The sequence below is a fragment of the Triturus cristatus genome, chromosome 3_2 (genome assembly GCF_964204655.1).
Source record: "Triturus cristatus chromosome 3_2, aTriCri1.1, whole genome shotgun sequence".
Classification (NCBI taxonomy): Eukaryota; Metazoa; Chordata; class Amphibia; order Caudata; family Salamandridae; genus Triturus; species Triturus cristatus.
Window position 1 is genome coordinate 894,529,662 of NC_140584.1, and position 22,382 is coordinate 894,552,043.

Below are 22,382 nucleotides of genomic sequence, written 5' to 3' on the forward strand. Positions count from 1 at the left end.
AACTGCAGCTTCTCCTGCCTCGAAGGCACCGAGATACCCGCCACGACGGAACCCAACCAGCATAGATACATCCTGATCAACACCCGCTCCGCACTCAAACACGCCGTCGAGCTCTGGGACCTACTCGACACCGCATCCCCGGACGTCGCCTTCCTGCCGAGACCTGGATGAACAAAGCCTCCTCGCCAGACATCGCCATAGCCATCCCCGATGGGTACAAGATCACCCGCAGAGACCGCACCAACGGAGCCGGAGGAGGAATCGCCATCATCCACAAAAACACCATCAAGGTCTCAACAAACACCAACGACACCCTTAGCACTGCCGAACACATGCACTTCCAGATCCACACGGACCCCAAGACCACCCTAAGAGGACCCCAAGACCACCCTAAGAGGCACCCTCGTCTACAGACCGCCAGGACCCCGGCCTCAATTCTGCGACTCCATTGCCAACCTCATCAGTACGCACGCGCTGACCTCCACCGACTACATCCTCCTCGGAGACCTGAACTATCTTCTGGAGAACAACAACGACATCTCATCCACCCTGATCGACAACCTCGCCAACCTCGGACTAAAACAGCTCGCCATGACGCTGACCCACATCGCCGGCCACACTCTTGATGCCATCTTCTCCTCAAGCCCCCATGTCACCTTCAGCCACGCCTCTGAACTCACCTAGACAGACCACCACTGCATCCACTTCTCCTTCCGAAAACCTCTCACACACCACCGCACCCTACAGATCCCCCGCCGCTGCTGGGGCAAAGTCACCGAAGAACAACTACAGACAAGCCTTGCACTCAACCCTCCGACCAACCCCACCAACCCCGATGATGGGGCACTCACCCTCGAACGCTGGATGAACGACTACGGCAACACCGTAGCCCCGCTGAAAAAACCCACCAACAGAGACACCAGCAAAAGAGCCAGCTGGTTCACCCGGAAACTCCTCGCCTCAAAGCGCACCTGCCGGAAATTGGAGAACATATGGCACAGCGACAAGACGCCGAACAGCCGCGCTGCCCACAAAGACGTCATCCGCAACCACCACCACCTCATCAGGACCGCCAAAAGGACCTCCTTCACAGACCGCCTTGACAACAACGCACACAACAGCAAGGAGCTCTTCTACATCGTGAAGGAACTCTCCAACCCCAGCTCCAGCGCCAATGACATCCCTCCATCGCAAGCCCTGTGCGACTCCCTCGCCACCTTCTTTCACCGAAAAATCACCGACATCCATGACAGTTTCAAACCCCAGACAACCCCTGCGGGCCTCGTCGCACCGGACCCACCGCACCCCACCGGCCACGACTCCCTGACAACCTGGGCCAACGTGAGCATGGAGGACACAATCAAGACCATGGGCACAATCCACTCCGGATCCCCATCCGACCCTCTCCCACACCACATCTTCAATAAAGCCGGCAATTCCATCGCACCCCACTTGCGCAACATCATCAACTTCTCCTTCGAGACCGCTACCTTCCCCGAGAACTGGAAGCACGCAGAGATCAACGCCCTACTGAAGAAACCCAAGGCGGATCCGAGCGGCCTCAAGAACATCCGGCCCATCTCCCTGCTTCCGTTCCCAGCAAAGGTCATCGAGAAGATAGTTAACACCCAGCTCACCCGTCACCTCGAAGACTACAACATCCTGGACCCCTCCCAATCAGGATTTCGCAGCAACCACAGCACCGAGACCGCCCTCATCGCCGCCACAGACGACATCAGGATCCTTCTAGACAACAGCGAGACGGCAGCCCTCATCCTCCTGGATCTCCCCGCCGCCTTCGACACTGTCTGCCACCACACACTACGCATGCGCCTCCAAGACGCAGGGATCCGGGTGAAGGCCTTCGACTGGACCACCTCCTTCCTCTCCGGCAGAACTCACAGAGTCCGCCTCCCCCGTTCCGGTCCGAGGCCTCCGAGATCATCTGCGGCGTCCCACAGGGATCCTCCCTCAGCCCGATGCAGTTCAACGTCTATATGGCACCACCAGCACGCATCGCCCGACAGCACGACCTCAACATAATCTCCTACGCCGACGACACGCAGCTGATCCTCTCCCTCACCAAGGACCCTCTCACCGCCAAATCCAACCTCCACCAGGGAACGAAGGCCGTCGCCGACTGGATGACGGAAAGCCGACTTAAGCTGAACTCAAGACAAGACAGAGATCCTCATCCTCGGGTCCAACCCCTCAGCATGGGACGACTCCTGGTGGCCCGCATCACTGGGGACCCCCCGGCCCCTACCGACCACGCACGCAACATGGGAGTCTTCCTCGACTCAAAACTCACCATGACCAAACAAGTCAACGCAGTCTCCTCCACCTGATTCAACACCCTCCGCATGCCCCGCAAGATCTACAGATGGATCCCGACAAACACGAGGAAAACAGTCACCCAGGCCCTAGTCAGCAGCAGAGTCGACTACGGAAACGCCCTCTACGCCAGAGCCTCGTCCAAGCTCATCAACAGACTACATAGAATCCAGAACGCCTCTGCACGCCTGATCCTCGACGTCCTGCGCCGGGACCACATCACCCCCCGCCTGAGGAACCAGCACTGGCTCCCCGTCGACAGAAGGATCTCCTTCAAGTTCCTGATCCACGCACACAAGGCACTCCACAATACCGGCCCAGCCTATCTCAACAGTCGACTCTCCTTCTACGTACCCAACATGATACTTCGCTCCGCTGACCAAGCCCTGACCGCGGTCCCACGCATCCGTAGTACCACCTCCGGAGGCAGGTCCTTCTCCCACCGCGCCGCCAAGACCTGGAACACCCTCCCCCTCTACCTACGACAAACCAAAGACCTGCTGACCTTCAGGAGACAACTCAAGACCTGGCTTTTCGACCAGTAGCAGCAGCACTCCCCGCCCCCCCAGCGCCTTGAAACCCTTACGGGTAAGTAGTGCACTTTACAAATTAACTGATTGATTGAATCTCATTTAACGATCAGAGATCAACCATTACCGTATATGACGGGAAACTCCTATTGACTTATTACTAGGGGTCATTGTTACTCTAGCGATTATATTATTCATTAGAGTCAGATTAAAGATTAAATCATTTCAACCCACCAGAGGGTATACACATTTAGAGTTATTGACCCTTTTACTTGGCAAGCAGACAATGATTATATAAAGTATGTCTAGGGTGTCATTGTGCCTATGCTGGTTACACAATTGTTATATCAGTTCATAGAGTTCAATATGTGCTCTTGTGTATTTCTTACTACTGTCTTAGTGTAAAGGTGCTCGTGTTCACTGTAATAATTCTAAATGTCCAGTCTCATTCTTAATATTACTCCGAAAAACAAAAAGCGGAAATTTATTTCAGCAAGTTACAGATGCGTGTAAAGTTCTTCATCTTGATTCAATCCATATGGGGTAAGAGTAGGTAGATCCAAGATGTGTCGTGACTCCCTTTGCCTGGGCTTACGTTCTCTGTCGCCACCTCTTTCATGGCTTTCCAAATTCTCAATTGCATAAAACCTCAACTTTTTCCAGTCTCCTCCATGGTGTAGTTCCATATGTTTGGCCACTGTGTTACTGCGATTCTTGTTCACTGTTGCTCTCACGTGTTTGAGGATGTGTTTCTTGAGCTCGCAAGTGGTGTTTCCAATGTATTTGAGGGCACACGGGCATTTCATTATGTACACCAAAAATTGGCTTCTGCATGTAATGAAATGATTGATTTTACAAATTTTGTTACTTGCCAATTTGGTTTCTTTAACATTTTTGGCAATTTGGCACACGTTGCTGTTATTACATTTGAAAAAAAACTTTTTGTTTCAGCCAATTGATTGATTTACTGTATTTCTTCCAGAAATGGCTGTGAACTCATTAATCCTTCAAATTTCTTGCTCTTCTAAAGGTTACGTTAGGGTGTTTACCCATTAGTTGAGCCATTGTTGGGTCTAATTGTAAGATATTTCATTTTTTTCTCAGAATATTCTTTATTATTTTCACCTGCATAGAGTATGTGGTAATGAGGCGAATTGTATCTGATTTCTCACTTGTTATTGGTTCTTTTTTCTTCAGCATCTCCACCCTCGGTTTCATTTAGGTTCTATTCAAACATGTTGTGGTTATAGCATCTTTGTTTGAATCTTTGGGATGTCTTGTTACTATGTTTTAGCCATTCATCTTCTTGCTAAAGAAAAAAGAACTAAAAGCAAGTGAGATTTCTAATGACCTGAGATTTCTAATGAGCTGTGACATCAGTGTTAGAGCAGAATGCAATTAAAGCTTGGTTTCGAATGTTGAGTTCGCAGTTAGACACACGGAAATAAAAACGTGTTTTGCAATGCTCAGTTTGTGGCGTAGTCATTAGCGGGTACCCAGGCTGGGGAAGACTATACATGGCAACTGAAATACCTTTTAGATCACTTATGGCGTTGTCTTCACGGAAAAGGGGCAAGATTGTTTCTAGGTTCTTGATAAGGACTATCAATTTTAACAAATGGTTCTAAACGCAGTGGTCCACTCAGACGTAGTATGGCGAAACGCTTCTGCATGTCGAAGAAGTGAATTTTTGGAACTTTGAGGAGATTTTATTTTAATCCAATCTTAACAAAATGGGCGTTTCACGAATTTTGCAGTTCGTGCATGGGCTCGTTTAGACAAACCAGCCCCTAAACTCGACACCCTGTTAATTTGTTGGCTCGCCCATCTCTAATTGGACAGCCAAGTAAACTGTACCACGAGGAGCCTGGTTTCCACTATCACACGAGTCAGTAAGGGCTACAGCGTGCACAAGTGTATTTAAAAAAAATGTTTGCATGCGCTCCGCTCCATACGCATAATGAGTACATTCCTGTACTGTTCGCGGTGAGGCGGAAGGACAGACACCTGTCAGACCAACCTGGCAGCCGTAGAAGCTGTCCCAGGTAGGAGACTAAACGTTCCCTACTACGGTGCCATCAGGGTTAAGGCCAAACTGCAGCGAAAGAGCCAAGCAGAATCTCGCATGCTGTCGGAAGCTGAGCCTGTCTAGGAGGATGTACAAGCCCATTGGCCGCAAACATCCTCCCGATTGGCTACATGTGCTAGCAGGGGCGTGGCGAAGTCTGTGGCCGAGAGAAAATAGAATGAAACACATTTTTGCATACCTGATTAGGTTAGATAATGTGACACCTTGTGGCGATGCAGGTCAGTCGCTTTAAAGGCTAGTACTACAGAGATACTTGTTTTTTTGCACGACTGCGCTGAGCCAGCGGCATTATGTTAAATATGTCCCTCTTCTCTTTCTATCACAGGTGGCTCCGGAGAGGACTCGCCCTCCTCTTTTCTGGATCTTGTGCCTGTCCCGCCCTTTGGACCGCGGTCACCCCGCAGGAGATTATCTGACATAGAGGTACCCTGTGGTTGGGAACATGGAAGCCGGTACTTTACCCCTGGTACTAGGAGTAGATTTGGGAACCACCTCTGTCAAGGCCGTACTGCTCGAGATCGACTCCGGTGACGTTATAAACAGCAGCTGCAAGGACACACATGCGCAGACCACCAGCAACCTTTGCCCTGAGGTGAGAGGGCGGGGCGGTAGGTTAGGATCATGCATTACAGAGCGAACTACTAGATAGGTAGAATAACCCGTCCAAGGGCGCTGAAAGAAGTTGGGGGGCATGGAAGAGGGATAGTTAGTGTTGCTACTGCACCCCCTAACTAACCATGCTGAAGTTCAGAAGGTGAACGAGTACCAAAGATGCCTTTACAATTTTGTTTTTATTTTGTCACAGTGACCTCGGTGTTAAGTTAAGTTTTGTCATTTGACAAATTGCTGCTTATTCTTTTAACAAATTGATATTACTTTTCTTTCTGTGACTGCAACGTGAGAGGATTTTGCAACGTGAACTGCGTGACAATTTTGCTGAGTTTGAAAAGAACGGGTGTTAATTTTTTTCAAACAGAAACAAACCTGAACTGTACAGATATTTTAAAATATACAAGAGGTTAAATAAAGCACAAAAAATGCACTTTCTTTTGTAGCTCTGAAGTGATATGGAAACTTTTGCAAACACAGGACTCCCACAGTATGGATTAAGTATGTTTATTGGTAACATACAACGACCCTTGATGGTCTGCCAGCTGCTCCCTCGGCCAACTGCTCACAATCCATTCCAGAACCCCCCCTACCTCACGAGGAGCAAGTTACCAGGGAACAACAAGCATTCCATAAGGGATGTACACAATGAAATACAAGAATGAGATGATGTTAAAGGGATACAACAGAAACAAATATTTTATCACAGCACCACTTGGTGATGTGCCCCATCTTCAGGGTGGCTCCTGATGCCTCTGCCACTGCCCCAACTCCTGAGTTTAATTGCAGCAGGAACGGGGAGGCTTCAAGACGGAGAGAGTGGTAGTTAGACAGTGTTTTAAATGAAAATATAAAAGTGCTGGTACTTACTTTGGAGAGTACCGGTTTGCTCCTGAGTAGTACCAGTACTCTTCCATTAAGTGTAATGCTGAAGTGCTGAGAAGTGGAGGTACGGTCCATTTCATATTAATGAAGTGCAGGTAGTCAGTACAAGCCAGTACCTGCTCATTTAAAGCACTGGAGGTAGAGAGAAGTTGATCATAGTGGAAGAAGAGCGAGAAAGAGGGTGAAAATGGATGGAAGGAGAGAAAGAGATTTCACGAGGAAAAAAGGAAGTTGGCTGGTTTGAGCATTTTTGCCAGCGCTGCTTTTTGTTCCCCAGTCCGACCCTGGCACCGTCGATTGTGTGTGCTGCCTTTTCAACCTGCAGGGCACCCCTCCCATTCCGTCTCTTTCTCTGACATAGGTCCTGTGTTGACCTCATGTTTAGGTCGAGCCTACAGCTCTTGCGCTGCAGAATGATCTGTTGTATGTACTTTATGGGGTTTGACTCTTCCCATCACTGCTAATTGGTTAAGAAGAGCTTAAATCGCAAAAGCTTGCTTTTCAGTGGGTTATTTTGCTTCTATGACTCACCTTCCAGTGTCTTTCTCCTCCCCTGTAGTACACCCCATAACACAAGGGTAAAAGACATTGCCATTTACAACACCCATAGCTCTAACTCAAAAGGATTTGTGAGACCTCTTGCATTTCTAATGCTTGTTATTAAGGTCTTAACACATCCTGTTTCTACGACCTTCTGTTCGATGAACACTTTCGAAACTGAAAACATAACTGAACCTGATAATTCTAGGCTCAAAGACTGCAAGTCTGGACTTTTCATCAGCTGCCTGCCAGCTGTGGCATCCCACTACCACCCACATTCTATTGCATCATTAGGGATCACTCCCCATTCTTTATCTGCATTTTTCCCGCTCCACCTGGCCCATGCCACCCGCACATCAGGCCTCCAAAAAGCACCTGTGCACATTCATCATCTACTCCAAGGAAATGCTAATTGTAACCTGATGTGGGTCTGTCATTTCCTCCAGAAAAGGAAAAACCTGCAGATTTGGATCCACCGTTCTTGGGTCCGTGTGAGAAATATCTTGCAATCTCCAGATTTAGGTGCGGAGATAAAGACCAAAATCAGAGAGTCTGGCTTTTCTGTATCCCTGCACGTGAACCTGGTGCCTCCTAATGAGGCCTGAAGGCACTGCAGCTCTACTAAGAAGTAGTATCACTCTCAGTTACTAGTACAACAGTCCTGATGAGAAGTGCTCGCACTGTGCATTATTTGCTATTTTTTAGTGTTGCTAATCTAGCTTAGTATGCTGCCCGTTTGAGATGTGCTTGTACTATTGACAGGATGGGTTCCTTGAGTACCTTTAACTTAGGCAGTCTGTAAACTGACTTCTACAAATCTTTTTGCCCCACTCCTAAACAGCAAGAGGCTACTACCCTGAACAAATGTGTGTTACCAGAGCACATATTTTTCATTTTCCAGCAGTGTGAGCAATTTGTTATACCTTTGTCATGTATATGGTATTTCCATAGTGCAAACCTTGCCAAAAGGCAGCAGAGTGCTGTACAAAGACAAGCATAAAGTCTACAAATGTTAGGACAGGAGCTGGGTTGTGGACAGTTAATGCATAGTGATGTAGTGGTCTTTGAAGAGGTTGAGCTTGAACTGTTTTATAAATTTGAGCAGCTCTGGGGTGGCCCTGATGGGTTCAAGGATGCTGTTCCAGATGCTGAGCACAAAGATGAAAAAGGCATACTGTCTTTTTTTTCCTTTTTACACATCATAGTCTATAGTTTGATGGTCTCCCAACTGCCAGTGTGCCAAGAACCACCAGAGATTGAGATTGTCTGCAAGATAAGGGGGAGTACTGGTCGTCATGGTTTCCTAAATGATACAGCTGTTTTTAAGATGGTGTTTAAGGGCAGGGATCCCTGTGCTCGGCCATAGGCGTCTAATTAACTTGGCAAGAGTTTTGCTTGTCCTATCACCCTCCCCATATGATCTGCCCTTGGCTTCCTTGCACAGGAATTTAAGTTCACTTTCTGCAGTCTTGCAAAATTAATCTAGCTTGGAGTGAATTTGTGCAAGTGTTCATTTATCGTGTCCTTGGAGATTCTCTTCTAGAGCCTTGATCTGTCACTAGCCTATCTAGTCAACTACTTATGTATTTTGGAATGCTGTGGAGAAGTGTGGCTCAATGGTTAGAGCGGCAGACCCTGATGCAGAGGTCTGGCCTGGGACCAGGGTTCAATTCCCACTTCGGCGGCTCTTGGATTCAATTTCCCCGGACCTGATAATTCTCACCTCGGTGCCTATTCTAACCATGGGCCCCACTGTGCAACTCTGGGCAATAGCTTGCTTAATCTCCACAACGGCCCCCACAGCGCTAGGATGCCTGGCTTCACCTTGGGGGGTGCCGAGGAGTGGACATCTCACAGGAAAACCAGGAAGGGTTCCACAGCGGTATGAATACCGCGCTACGAGACCCCTGGGTAGAAGTGCGCTATATAAGTACAAACACATTTACATTTAGCAATGCAGCCACCCCTAGCAGCAATCTTGTAGGTCTCCCATAGTGTGCAGGAGCTTTGGACGGAACCCTTGTTGTGAGAAAAATGGTCTATTATATAACTTTTAAAGCCTTCCCTGAATATATGGTGTCATGTCCTTTAGGCTAGTCCTGTCATGTATACCCCTATTATATACATTTGTCCCATCCACACAATAATAACGATTCTAAACAGGTGACCTTTTACTTAGTAGCTTGCTCCTGTCTCTTCAACACCAGGCTCTCGGTACTCTCTCATAATCCCTGTACCTGACGTACATAAACATTTCCCCAGGCACACCAGAATTATTCTGTATAAGGGTCACCACTTTTTTCATCCTTCGCCAACAGTCAATTGTGCATGATTGCACTTGTTTAGAAATGCATTGGTGATTGTTTTCAAACCATTTATGATTGTTTTCAAAACATCCATGATTGTTTCAAACACATATTGATTCTAGAAAAACCCTGCAGTGACCCCTTTAGTATAAAAGACCCTCGCTTCCCCCTACAAATTGGAGGAGAATTCCTTCCAAGCTGACAAGGGGTCCTGCATGCTGATCTTTGACATGCAGCGGTCTGACATCTCTTGCGGGGTGTTGTCCTCGAAGCAGAGACGGGGTCCTTGATTCTCAACCATCATGTGAGGGGGCTGGTTCTTCCCTGGAGGTTTCTTGGCTACAGATACACTTATCTATATGCATATACATGCTACACATACAGGTCTAGGCTAGGCATATTTAGGCATATTACTTAGGGTGTGCATTTTAGGAATATGGGAGTGCTACTGTTTTTATCTGAACTGCTTATGTTCATCTTATTAGCACTATTCTATAAATGTATCTACTATTCATTATATTGGTACTTGCAATCTCTTTTGATTGCTTCTGTCTCCTGATTGTCGCAGCACATATGTTTTACACAAAGCAGACGCTGGATCAATAAATACTTATTGAAACGTTCTAATCGCCATCCTGTGTATTTTCTGAGAGTTAGCAAGCACGAGTGTCTGAGCGAAACGTACTGTGCTGTTTTCCAAGATCCCTGAGGAATCAGGGTTGTCATGTTCAGTGGTTGCCAGAGACTACCTACACCACTTTAAGATACAGGGGGGTGGTAGTGGCACTGTAAAGCTAGCTGGTCTAACGGCTGACATATTCTGTAGGGGTGTCCGGAAGCGGTCGAGACACCAAGCCCTCAGTTTAGGTCAGCCAAAATGCGCAGGTCCTGGGGGATTCCTAGGAACTACACACCACTGGTCCTGTAGAGCATCAGATGGTAGTCTCCATGTGAATATGGGTTTGTTCAGGTCTGGAATTTGGAATTCCAACAGAACTTGAGAGTGTTCTGACAGGTACAATATATGTTTGAACCATTTGCATAAATCTTTAGTGATCAGACAGTAATCATTATGGGACGGCCTCATGAATAGCAGGTGCCGTCGCACACAGGATATATATGGTGCCAGACGTCCACTAGCACTCTATCGATCATGATGTGAAGCACCTGTTTGGCTGATTGTGGGTTAAGATAGCAAGAGCATCCTGATTGGTGAAGTACTGGGCCTAGAACAGCATTGAAATACCCTCCCCACAGTACATTTGCATATTTGGTTGTAAGAGTTTGGAGTATAGGTCTTGATTAAAAGACCGGCTCATCACAGTTGTAGTGGTAAACATTTACTAACGTCATGGTACATCTACTGAGCTGGGCATGCAGGATTATGTAACTGCCTTCTGGACATGACTATTAACTGGTGTAACAGCACTCTCCTCCTTACTATGATAGCTACCCTATGTGCATATGAGGAGTAGGAGCTCACAGGTTTTATATCATGCCATTTGTCCTGCAGTCGGTTCTCTTCGACTTTTGTGAGGTGTGTTTAATGTAGCATGCCTAGTCAGCCCTGTAGTTTGGAATGGTATTTCCTTAGTGCTTTTGCTCTCTTTTACTCGTGACAAACTTGAGGACCAGGTCCCGATTTTTAAAGTTGAGTACAGAGGTATGATGGGGCTGGCTGCCGACTCGGTAGGGGGCCTGTGCCCAGCAATGTATGGTCTCTTTCTATCGAGAATATAGTGGTGAATTGGGCTTTGGAAGATCTGTTTGAGCATGCAATCAGTTTAATCTTCTATTCTCCCCATGTTTGTAATCTCCGGGAACGACAAGATTCAGAGGTTGTTGTGGCAGTACCGGACCTTCATGTCTTCGTTTTGGCTTTGATAATTTCCTGTACTTTCTCAATGCGAATAGTTTCTTATTAGACCAAGAGTGCTGTCTTCAGTGTCCTATACCCATAATTCCAGATGGCGGATACATTTTTGGTGCCATCCAATCTCTCTTTCATGAGGTCTAGATGGTCTACGGGCATGTCTATCTTGGAATAGATTTTTACCAGACTTATGTGTCATGTCCAGCAAAAGCATCCTGAGGTCTGGTTCCACCTTGAGCTCAGTCATGTGAGAGGGCGCTGCTTTATCTGCCACAGAGTCATTGGTGAAAGCTTTGCTTGAGCCCATGGATTCAAATGGCAGCTTAGATTGTGGTTTAGTAGCACCATCCATGGCACGACACAACCAAGCCTGTCCTGTTTGGGAGCGGTAGATTCCTCACTGGTGCACTCCAACCTTAGGATCCCATTGGCTGGATGAGAGTTGTTCACGTTAGGTAGCGGTCACACCTTTCCCTCTTATTTCTGCATCAATGTCCGTACACGGGGGCATGATCAGATCAAAGCCCCGCATGCTGGGTCAAAACAAGAGCACCCACGCAACATGGAGCAACCGCTCAGGCACAAGCCCAGTCAGTGGGATGGTGGCGCCCCCAAATCTACATGGCTTTTGCTCGCTGCCTGCAGACAGGGTCCCCGTCAGCCTGGTCAGCGCTTAAGAATTTCCAATAGTCTCAGGGGAGAATGTGTTCTATGCCGGATCAGGCGTCCATTGCCGCCTTGGTCAGACACATTTATTGGCCCAGAGGAGAGAATCATTCAGGGATCCTTTTGTTTTGCATTACCTGCTTTCCTCTGCGAGCCGACATCAATGAGTCCTCTCTGGGCCACCATTGGTCACGTGTAAGACGGCTCCAATGCCTCGGGGATAGCTTCCATTCGCAGGGGGGACTCCGTCTAGCCGCCCACTACTGTTCAAGGAACTGAAGGTCTCCTCGCTGCCCAAGGACTGAAGGTCTCCTCGCTGCCCAAGGCACCCCCACACAATTTTGGCCTGAAGCACAGGTCCTTTTTGTTCCCTGCGCCTGTCAAGGAGACACAAATGTGGCAATGATGGTGTGATCTCCTATTCCCTCTCTTGGTCCGGGGCAGCCTAACTGGGTTTATTCGAGGCCGCTGTTGCCCACAACTGCTTCTGAGGGCTCCTTACCAGTGAGGCCGTGCCGTCTTATGCTCTCTCTTCCACAGTCAGGCTACATGGGAGGGACCTTGGATCTGCCCTGCTGTTCAGCTTCATGTCTAGGGCACCCCCCAGATATTATGGACACAGGGCGTCCCTCACTGGTGTCACTGTAGACACCTCCAACACCTCTCAAGTTACTCCAGCAGGCGTCCAGGCTTCGTTCTTACATTTGCTGCCTACCTTACTTGCCACTGGTTCACAGCCCGGCGTCCACAGGGCAGCTTCCTCACTCCTTATGGCCCTGCCCACGAGCGGGTGCTTCAGTACACTTTTCACAGGAGTTCTCTCCCCGCAGCAGGAGGAACATTCTAGAGACTGGTTTTGCGCGAGATTGGATGCATGCGGAAGGCCCTCTGTACGTGGAGCCACTGTCTGTTGGCTCCTGTGCGCCGAATTCTGCCTGTTTTCCTCGCATATGTTGTTGATTGTGTATTACTGCATCTCAACCAGGGGCGCAACTAGACCTGAACTTTGGGTGGGTGCGGGGGGGGGCTAACACTCTCTGCCAGGGCTGGACCTACCACTTGTCGCACATGGTCCAACAGTGTTTTATTGGCACCCCTCCCCCATTTCCTCTTTCTCCATGATTTTCCTCACTACCACACACCAGTAATGCACCAATGCAGCTCATCTCTCTATAGCACCTTTCTGACAAGCATTTTATTTTATTGTTGCGCTACTAATAGTTTACTCACATTCAGTTCTGGGATGTGCATGGTACATGTTCTTTGTAATAGGCACATTAACCCTCTGCGCTGTGTGGGTGGCAGGAGTGCCCATGTGAGTGTACGGTGAGCGATGCGACAGTGTGAGTAGGGTAAGAGGAGTGACTGCAGGGTGAGCAAGGTGACCATATGAATTTGGGTGCAGATGTAATTGCAGAGAGGGACGAATAACTTTGTGGCTAGTGATGGGCTTGTTTGACTGAGATTGCAGATTGAGCAGTGAGGGGGACAAGTCAGTGAATTGTCACATGAATGCATGGTGAGTAGTGTGCTCGTGTGACTGCGGGATTTGGTTCTGGGTGAACAGCGCAAGTGCATTGTTAGTGCAGAGTGATCACTGTGAGTGCAGGGTGAGCGGGTAAATGGTGTGATTGCATGGTGATCAGTGTGAGTGCATTGTGTTACTACAAGTGCCTGGGAATGCACCCTGCATTCAGACAACTCACTCCTCATTGTCGCATTGTGATCGCTGTGAGTGCAGGGTGAGCGTGAAGGACGAGAATGAGGAGTGAGTTGTCTGAATGCAGGGTGCATTCCCAGACACTTGAAGTAACTCAGCATGTTATTAAAGGCTGCGTAGGGTTTCAGATATAAGTTAAACTGTTGCTATTATGCCAATAATCAGGGATCAAGGGTGGAGGAAATAAATAATGTGCTGGTCCTACAACAAACTTCTAGTCTTATGATTAGGGTTGCCACCTCATTATTTGATGTCCCAGACTGTACAAAAATAAGCAGTTTCCAAAAGCTGTATTCAGCACATATCTGTGCGTACTTCGAACAGCAAATAGAAATAGAAAGCACTTTTAATTGTGTTCCATGACTGATAATTAAAGGGAACAAAGAGAGAAAAGTCACTTTACAAATAAATACATACTTCTTTATTTATCACCCTATTTAGTGTCAAGGCGAGGTCTTTGCAGGCTCTTTAAAAAACACATTGCTGGCATTTTTCTTTTGCCAATCCTACTTTATATTTATTTTCATGAAATGCATTCTCACACTATGGCAGTAAATGTAAAATGCACATGTAAGGAATAGGCAGAGTGGGGACCATGGGGTACTGGAACCAGAAAAAAAGCTGAGTAAGCAGTTCAAAAATGTATGTAAATGTGCAAATGGTCTTTAAAGACCTGTGAAAAAACTTGGGCCTGCCGAGATAAGACTGCAGACACTGCCCAGCCGAGCCCACAGCTGCCTGGGCTGAGACACACAATGGGGCGTTGCATGTTTGATCTCAACAGACCTGTAAGCAACTGGGTTAGATGTGTCCAGGCACCACCGAGTTGTTGGATGGTGCAAGGAGCTTTACCGGAAGAGTGCGGCCTTTCGGCAGTCGCTCTCTCTAGTGCCCCCGTGGATGCACTGTTTCGGTACCATTCTGATTTCCAGACCTTCGAATGGGACTACTACAGTATTTGCATATTTTCCCCTATTGCAAGGTGCCAAAATTCAAAATTTCCTACGAAATTTGTAGCAGATTTTACCTAGCAAAAGGACTGAAGGCAAACTTAGAGTCTCGTAATTAGTAGCCATATTTTAATTGGATTGAGGCACAAACGTGATTGGTGCAGAGGAAAAGATGAAGGCATTAAGCCTATGCATGCTGAAGTGGGAATGCTGATGAAGCCATCTTGTGGACCTGGCATTAAAGTTTAAAAGAGAGCAGCTCATGGTAAGATTTCAGAAATTAAGGGCTCTGAAAATGTTTTTTTAAATTGTTTCTCTACAGCAAGCCAATGTGAGGTTCGTCAGATGTAATGTAACCTAACTGATTACACGTCAAGAACATTAGGGGATGAGTCGCATATGGCAGAGACTAGGACCCTGCATCTTAATTTATTTATTTGCAACATTTCTTTATTTGGATATTCAAGAATGCAATACAAACAAGCATTAGTGTACTTGTATACTTATAAAAAGAACAATTATTGCAAAAGGTTACAATCACCATGAATAATAATGGAAGCAGAGAAAGGCCATCCTCATTGGCCCAGTCCTGGACCATCTATTCATAGTAAGGTAATATGATAGTACGATAATGCCACGTTACACTCTTAGCAATGCAGATGAGAAACTAGAACAGAACACCGAATGAAGGGTTCCCTATTGCCAGATCCTGCACCGCTTGTAGAGGGGCAAAAAAGAAGAAAGTTCAAGGTGGCTTCCTTGTGAGGAATATGCCCACTTATATGGGTCTCTTGTGTCAGAGAAAGCGATTCCATGAACCAAGCAACGTGGTGCAAACATGTCGTACTTCCCTGGAGAAGAACTGAAATGATTCAGGAGAGAGGGGAGGAATAGGGATGGGATTAAAGGGGCCCTCTCTTCCAACGCCAGAAAGCGCCCTCAAACCATCTCAAATTTGTCAATTTTATCTTTCAGTTTGTAGGTGGTCCTTTCGTGTTGTGCCACTCTGTGCATTTCAGTGAGCCACTTAGTGCATGTGGGACGATGGAATCGCCAGTGATGAAGTATGTTTATTTTGGCAGTGACTATGTAGAATCAGGTACGGAATGCCGGATATATTGCATAGAATAGCTAGGTGTGGAGAGGATACAATGGAGAGGGTACTAAGCATCTAAGGTGAGATCCCACCTCCATCCAATAAGGTTGTAGGGCCAGACAGAACCAGAGAATATGGTATAAATCACAGTTCGCTCCACTGCATTTGTCAGGCGAGTCTAGTTGTGCTAAGAGTGGGGATGTTTAATAAGGACTCCGTAGAGCCCAGACACCATTGCCTTGAATCGAGTCCAAGTCTTTAAAGATGGGGGACGTTGGGAGCACCACTGGTGGGGGCCAAGTGTGCCACCAACATTGTTAACTGTCGGTGTTACCACCACTAAACAAACAAGAGAGCAAATTCTTCTGTTAGAGTCTGGAATGACAGTCCATCACAAAACATTTTGGGGGCATATGTATCAAAAAAGAGTTTTGAGATTCTCAAATTGCGATTTTTAGAGAATTGCAATTAGAGGATCGCAAAATGCAATGTATGTAGGATTTACTAAAAAAAAATGCAAATCCTACATATTCTTTATTTGCAAATTGCAAATTGAGATTCGCAAATAAGGAATACCTTCCCATTCATTCCTATGGGCAAGGAGGCCCATAGGAATGAATGGGAAGACATTCTCAATTTGCGATTGCCAATTAGAGAATCGCAAAGTGAGAATGCAATTTCAAGGTTGCAAGGGTGCCAAAAGGACACCCTGTTGCACCCCTGAAATATGTATGCATGCACATGTGATGCACATACATGCCCTAAGGGCATGTATGTGCCCCACATAGCACTTTGAAAAATGCACAAAAGTGCACTTTTCAAAGAGATCGCAACTTACCACCAACTTGAAGTTGGTGGTAATTTGCGATTCCTTAAGGCCAAATCGCAATTCTTCTGTGCTTCCTACATTGCATTTAAGGAATCGCAATTTGTGATTCCTTAAATGCATTCGCAAAATAGGGCATCGCAAATTTTGCGATTCCTTATTTTGCGAGTGTTTTTTTTTCTCCATACATTGCACACAGCTAAATTGCGATAGCCAACGCTGAAAGTCTGTGAATTTTAGCGTTGGCGATCGCAATTTAGCTTGATACATATGCCCCTTGGTCAATTAGTTTCAGCTCCTTCACGTCTCAAGATTACCAGTGGACCGGTTTGTCAGCTACAACCAGCCTGTGTTATACCTCAATAGAGCCTCACTGTGAAGGAATGGGGGGATACCCAAAAGCTTATGTGCGGAATGCTACGCAATTACGGTCTCAAGTAAGCTGTGGGCTGGTGTGTAGTATTTAAATGGACGGTAGGAGCATTTTGGGACATCCAAGAAGGTGGACTTCGAGCAGTACCTACATTAGGGTTTCTCTCGCGTTTCAGGCGGAGATGAAAGTTGTGACTGATGGAAGGTCAAGTTATAGGAAGTTGTGTGCGGTACACGAAGGCCCACTGCTCCGGTGTCAGCCCACAATGTGAGTACCCGCAGCCTTGATTGAGTATTCACTCAATCAAGGCTGCTTGCACACACTGAGAGACAGAAACCAAACCAATTGGGTTAGTATTGTTTTATTTGTAGAACCAAGCAGGACTTGGCCCAGGTAAGTGAAATATACTTTCAAATGCAAAACTTACAAGGAAATGCAGTTGTGGTTGAAATTGCAATTGTTACAGGTTTGTATTTGCTTTTAACCTCTTCTGTGCCCATGACGAGATAGTCTCGTCATGGAGCACGGTCGCGCTGTGCCCATGACGAGACTATCTCGTCATGAAACCCGCCCACTAAGGAAACGCCCGGCACAGGAGGGGGAAAGGGCGTGGCACCGAAGGGGTTAAAACAGTTTAAAATACATAGAAATTAGTACTTTTGGATGACTTTTGGATTACGTCGACTACTCGGGGCGATATGCCTAGATATCACACTATGGATCCTACAATGGAAAGGTAAGTAAGACACTTTTTAGTTTGATACATAGTTACTTTCCTTTCATACAAAACATAGTTCAACAGAGACATTGTTAGAAACAAAACTGGTAACATTGGTTCCTATGGGAAAAAGAATGTTAATGGTTTACAGATAAGTACACAACCTGCGAGAGTGGTTTTTTGGGGGTTAGATCCAAGGTCCAGTTAGGCACTCAAATCGCACCACCGACTAGGGCGGCTGGGTGCAGAGGCCCAATGTTTGCCAATAGGGATAGGGGGCACTTCGGTTGGGGGCTGCTCACGGGCAGGCCACTCAGTCGTGGGAGCCATGCTCCTAGGGTTAAAATCAGGACAAAGGGGGTCCCAGGTTGGCACCAAGTCCACACCACTAGCGGCAGCCGGGTGCAGGATGCTTAGGAGGGTTCGGAAGCCACATCTTCTAGGAAGAACCAACAGCTGGGCAGGTAAGTTGGAGTGCTCGTGCACATTGGTGCACCTCAGGTCCTCTTCTCAAGGGCGCAGGGCAGCCGGATGTAGGATGCCTTTTAAGGTCGGATTTCACCTTTAATGGGCCATTTGCATTTGCAGAGTGTCTCAGTGCAGAGGCTGCAGGAAATGTCGGGGAGTCCTGGAGGGGTTAACCCACGGTGAACATGGACCCTGGAGTGCTGAGGGACCTCGCTGGGACCAGTGGGCCACTTGAACTCCGGTCCTAGGCGACGGGTGCAGTGGTGGTTCCAAGTGTCGAGTTCCTTTGTACTCAGCAGGCTCCGAGTCTTTCTTTGAAGTTTTTTTTTTTAACAGAGCTGCTGTTCACAGGAGATCCGGTCTTTTTGAAAGCAGTCAGTCCTCCCAGGGGTTCTCGAGGTCGCTCCCTGCAGGACAAGTTGACTTTTGACGCAGGATCTCTGGAAACTGCAGACAGGCCGGTAGGGCTGGGACCTCGTCAGTTCTACCCTACAGTCTCCTCTGCTGTGTGACTTTTTCCGTCCTTCTTCTTCATAGGTTGCAGAAATCTGAGGAGGCAAGGTTCAGGGTCGCCCCTAATTACTACAGTTGGTGCACCCCCTATTGTGCCACCCTCCAGTGGGAGGGGGCATGAGCCTCTCTCTGGCTGGGTGCTCTCATCTTCAAAATGGAGGGTACAGAGATGTGCGCTTCACCTCGTCTCCCCCACCTGAGAGGTGGGGTTAGCACAGGTGGGTACACCTGTCCGCCTAACTTGGTTTTCCTGCCGATTCTACCGCCCAAAGTGGGGGTCAGAACTGGTGGGAGCCAGTTGCTGGGGGCAGCAAAAGGCAAGGTCAGCTTACAAAGGCGGCAGGCCTTTGAAGCTTCCCCCCTTTGCCGACCCAGCCCATCCTGGGGGAGGAGGCATGACGCCTCTGCCCAGGATGGGCTTTGTTTCTGGACCCAGAGATCAGAGGCTGTCTACCCAGGGGTCCAGAAACCTGTTTGGTGGTGGCAAACGGTTGTCAACCATTCAGGAACCACATCAGGGCCGGTCGTTTTTTCCAGGGGGCATCTCTAAGATGCCCTATGAGTGCATTTTACATTGCATCCCACACTGGCATCAGTGTGGGTTTAATGTGCTGAGTATTCTGCTACCAAACATCACAGGTTTCAGTTAAGGCATCATGGAGCTGTGGAGTTCCTAATGACCAACTTCCAGACCATATACTCTTTATATCTTTAAGACAATTGCAATGTCCATGAATGGACGTAGACACTGTAGCATTACAGGGCTCATGCCACTGTACCCTCATCTGTGAGTTATTGCACCCTGCTAGAAGGATGACTTAACTAGGCTCCAAGCAGTGGATTACAGTCATGGCACTCAGGGATGTGTGCCATGTCGACTCTTCACTTTTCTCTGCACTAAAACACACAGCCTGCAATGGCAGTGTGTGGATGTCAAGGTGCAGGCTCTCTAAGGGTGGCACAATAGGTGCTGCAGGACTTAGAAGCCTTTCTTGGTCACAGTGTCCTTGGTATCCATGGTACCTTTTACAAGGGGCTTACCTGTGGCCAGAGATGTGCCAATTATGGGTACAAATTTACAGTTTTGGGGAATGGACACAGGCCCTGGGAACCATGATTGGCAGGGATCTAGGGCACATCAAGTAAAAGTGCATCAGAAACCTGGCAAAAAGTGGGAGGGTTACTGCAACAGAAGTCTAACTTCTACAGGTACCTGTATGGATCTTGAAAATGTGAGACAGGAGGGGGCGTGGCCGAGCCGCGGACCAAGATGGCAGCGCAGCATTGAAGCTCCGCTCGGCTGCTACAGTAACATCCGTCTGTCTCCGTTCACATTGCTCGTTACTGCGCTTTGACACAAGGCACTGCACCATCCACCGACGGTGCTCCAGTGATGCTGTTTCTATGACTTGAGCCTGCCCGCAACGGCCTGAAAACTGCTCCGGACGCTGGATTGAGAGGAGCCTGCTTCGGCCTGCGACACGACCTGGAGCTTCCGTGCTGCCGTTGACCGCATCCCAGTCTGCGACTCCCGCCGGAGCCTGCACTGTAATTGCTGTTTCATGGCCTTTGCGGTGTTGAGTGAGACGCCGACTGCCTCCCCCCCTCTCTCGCTTGCTTCTGCCGTCGCCGGCCCCCCCTCTTTACACCAGCATACGCGGGGGGCTGCGTACACCATTGCTGACGCTCCCTTAGGCCCCTGGGGTGACAGGGTCCTCGGGTGCGCTAAGAAAGCAGCCCCCCGGCTGCACATGGAGATGGTGGGGGGATGAGCCATTGAGGACACTGCAGGCCCAGCATTGCGACTTAGCGGATTGCCAGCGGAGTGGCAGCTGCCTTGAGGCCTCACCCTTGGGCGCCTGGGGCATTGAAATAGAGGCGCTGATTCATCTTTATACCGCAGCGGCAGAGGAGACCGGAAGATCATAACCTGCCCTGGTGGAGCCAAATACTGGTGCGGCAGCTGAGACCATAAGGACTGTTGGGGAAAACGGTATCCCAGATTGCGCAGCAACAGACAGCAGCGTCTGGCCTACCTTGTTGGGTCACCTGGGTACTGTATTGTGGTGTGGCTGTGCACTGAAGGTAACCCGCTGCAAAGTGTCTCTCTCGCCGCAATAACATTGCCAATCCAAAGGTCACCAGCAGCGACAACCTGGTGACAAAGCGGACCCCGGTCTATGTGTATGACGGTGGCCCTCACACTGCAAGCTGTGGGCTGCTGTGCTTATTCTATGCCACCTTGGCACTAATGCATCACGCCATATCCCTGCTTCTGGATAGCTGTTTTCACTAGCGGCCTGCGATTCCCCACGCCAGGTTCACACAGGTATGGGCAGAAAGGATCCCAAACAAAGGGTGTTATTGTTCCCCGTTGCCACTGACAGAGCACAGGACCGCAGCGCTACCATGGCAGAGGGTGGCCACGATACGACCACTGTTCCTGACACTGTCTCCTCATTCCCCGATTTACTAACAGAACTCAGAGCCGGCTTCAAGTCGATAGATAGCAGGTTCGACACTCTTGACAAACGTCTGGACGCGTTGGGAGCCAAGATCGACGTCCATGAGCGAGTTGAATAACGCGGAAGGGCGGATATCTGACCTAGAAGACGGGGCTGCTCAATCAACAAAAAGACTGGATTGCATGGAAAAAATTCTAAAAGACATTGTCATTTAGAACGAAGATTTGGAGGCGCGCAGCCGCCACAACAACCTCCACATTATTGGGGTCCCAGAGTCGATGAACACGGGAAGGATGGACACATTTGCGGAAGCGCTACCAGTCGACATCTTTGGAAAAGAGGCTTTCACCCCTGGTTTTGTGGTGGAACGTGCGCACCACTTTTAGGCCCCCGTCCTAATCCTGGCTGCCCACCTCGGCCGATAATTGCACGTATCATGAACTTCCGAGACAGGGACACTGCATTACGGCTGGCCAGGGAGCAGGGTGCATTGTTGTGGCAGGGCTCCACTGTGTTGCTATTCCTGGATTTTACGATCATGGTCCAGGAAGCTCATCGAAAGTTCATTGGTGTTAAGGCAATGCTGCGAAACTTGGGTCTCCGGTATGGCATGTTGTACCCTGCACGCCTACGAGTCGACATCAATGGTCGGTCCCGCATCTTTGACAATCCCACTGAAGTCCAGGCGTTCTGCAAGTCTTATAAGACCGCAGACGGAGAGACGATGGGACTGTCTCTTCCACCGCCCCCCCCCCCCCCCCCCTCCCCACAACAGCGGCTCTGTTGCCGGTATTGAACTTTTTTCTCATGGCTGAACATTATGTTTACCCTGCATTTGGCTTTGGTATTTTCCTTTTATTGATGCAGCGCTATTGTGACATAATTTGATCTAACATAACAACTGCGACAGTATAAGTATTATTTTTGCGCACTATCCTGATACTGCTGGGCACCTCTGGAGCGTTGATTCCCCCCTAGGTGCGTAGCACACTGTTAAACTCACAGATTACTATGCATCGTTTTGAGAATTGGTATTTCCAAAAAATATGTTTACAAGATACATTAGGTTATTGGTTGACGAGGTTACTGCCTTGCGAGATGGGTCGTGAGGTTGGGTGGGGGGGTGGAGGGAAGGGACGTTCTCCGAATTGTTAAATGTTATTTCTTTATCAGCTCCATGCATGACACTCGATGGCGAGAAAGCAAAAGACACACAATTGATGCCACTAGAGTCAAGCTATCCTGGCTGATGAGGGCTGAAAGCCCGAAACCGGTCCTAGGATGCTTGTTTCCAGTCCAGGGAGGACCTGGCCTGGCAGTTCGGGCTGGACTGTTACCATTGGGCGCAGGGTCAAGACTGATTTGCATATGGCTGGGTCCAAACTGGAATGGCATGGTGAGCAAAAACACGATGGATTTAG

The 22,382-nt window shown here is 48.3% G+C and overlaps 1 protein-coding gene across 1 annotated transcript in view; it reads left to right on the forward strand.

Annotated features, from left to right (window-relative positions):
* The first annotated feature begins 5,100 nt into the window (after window positions 1-5,100).
* SHPK (sedoheptulokinase) overlaps window positions 5,101-22,382 on the forward strand; it is a 221,557-nt gene continuing 204,275 nt past the window's right edge. The window contains exons 1-2 of the mRNA XM_085649321.1: window positions 5,101-5,171; window positions 5,279-5,545. Of these exons, the coding sequence (XP_085505447.1) occupies window positions 5,396-5,545 (150 nt within the window). The 5' untranslated portion in view covers window positions 5,101-5,171; window positions 5,279-5,395. The remainder of the gene's footprint in view (window positions 5,172-5,278; window positions 5,546-22,382) is intronic.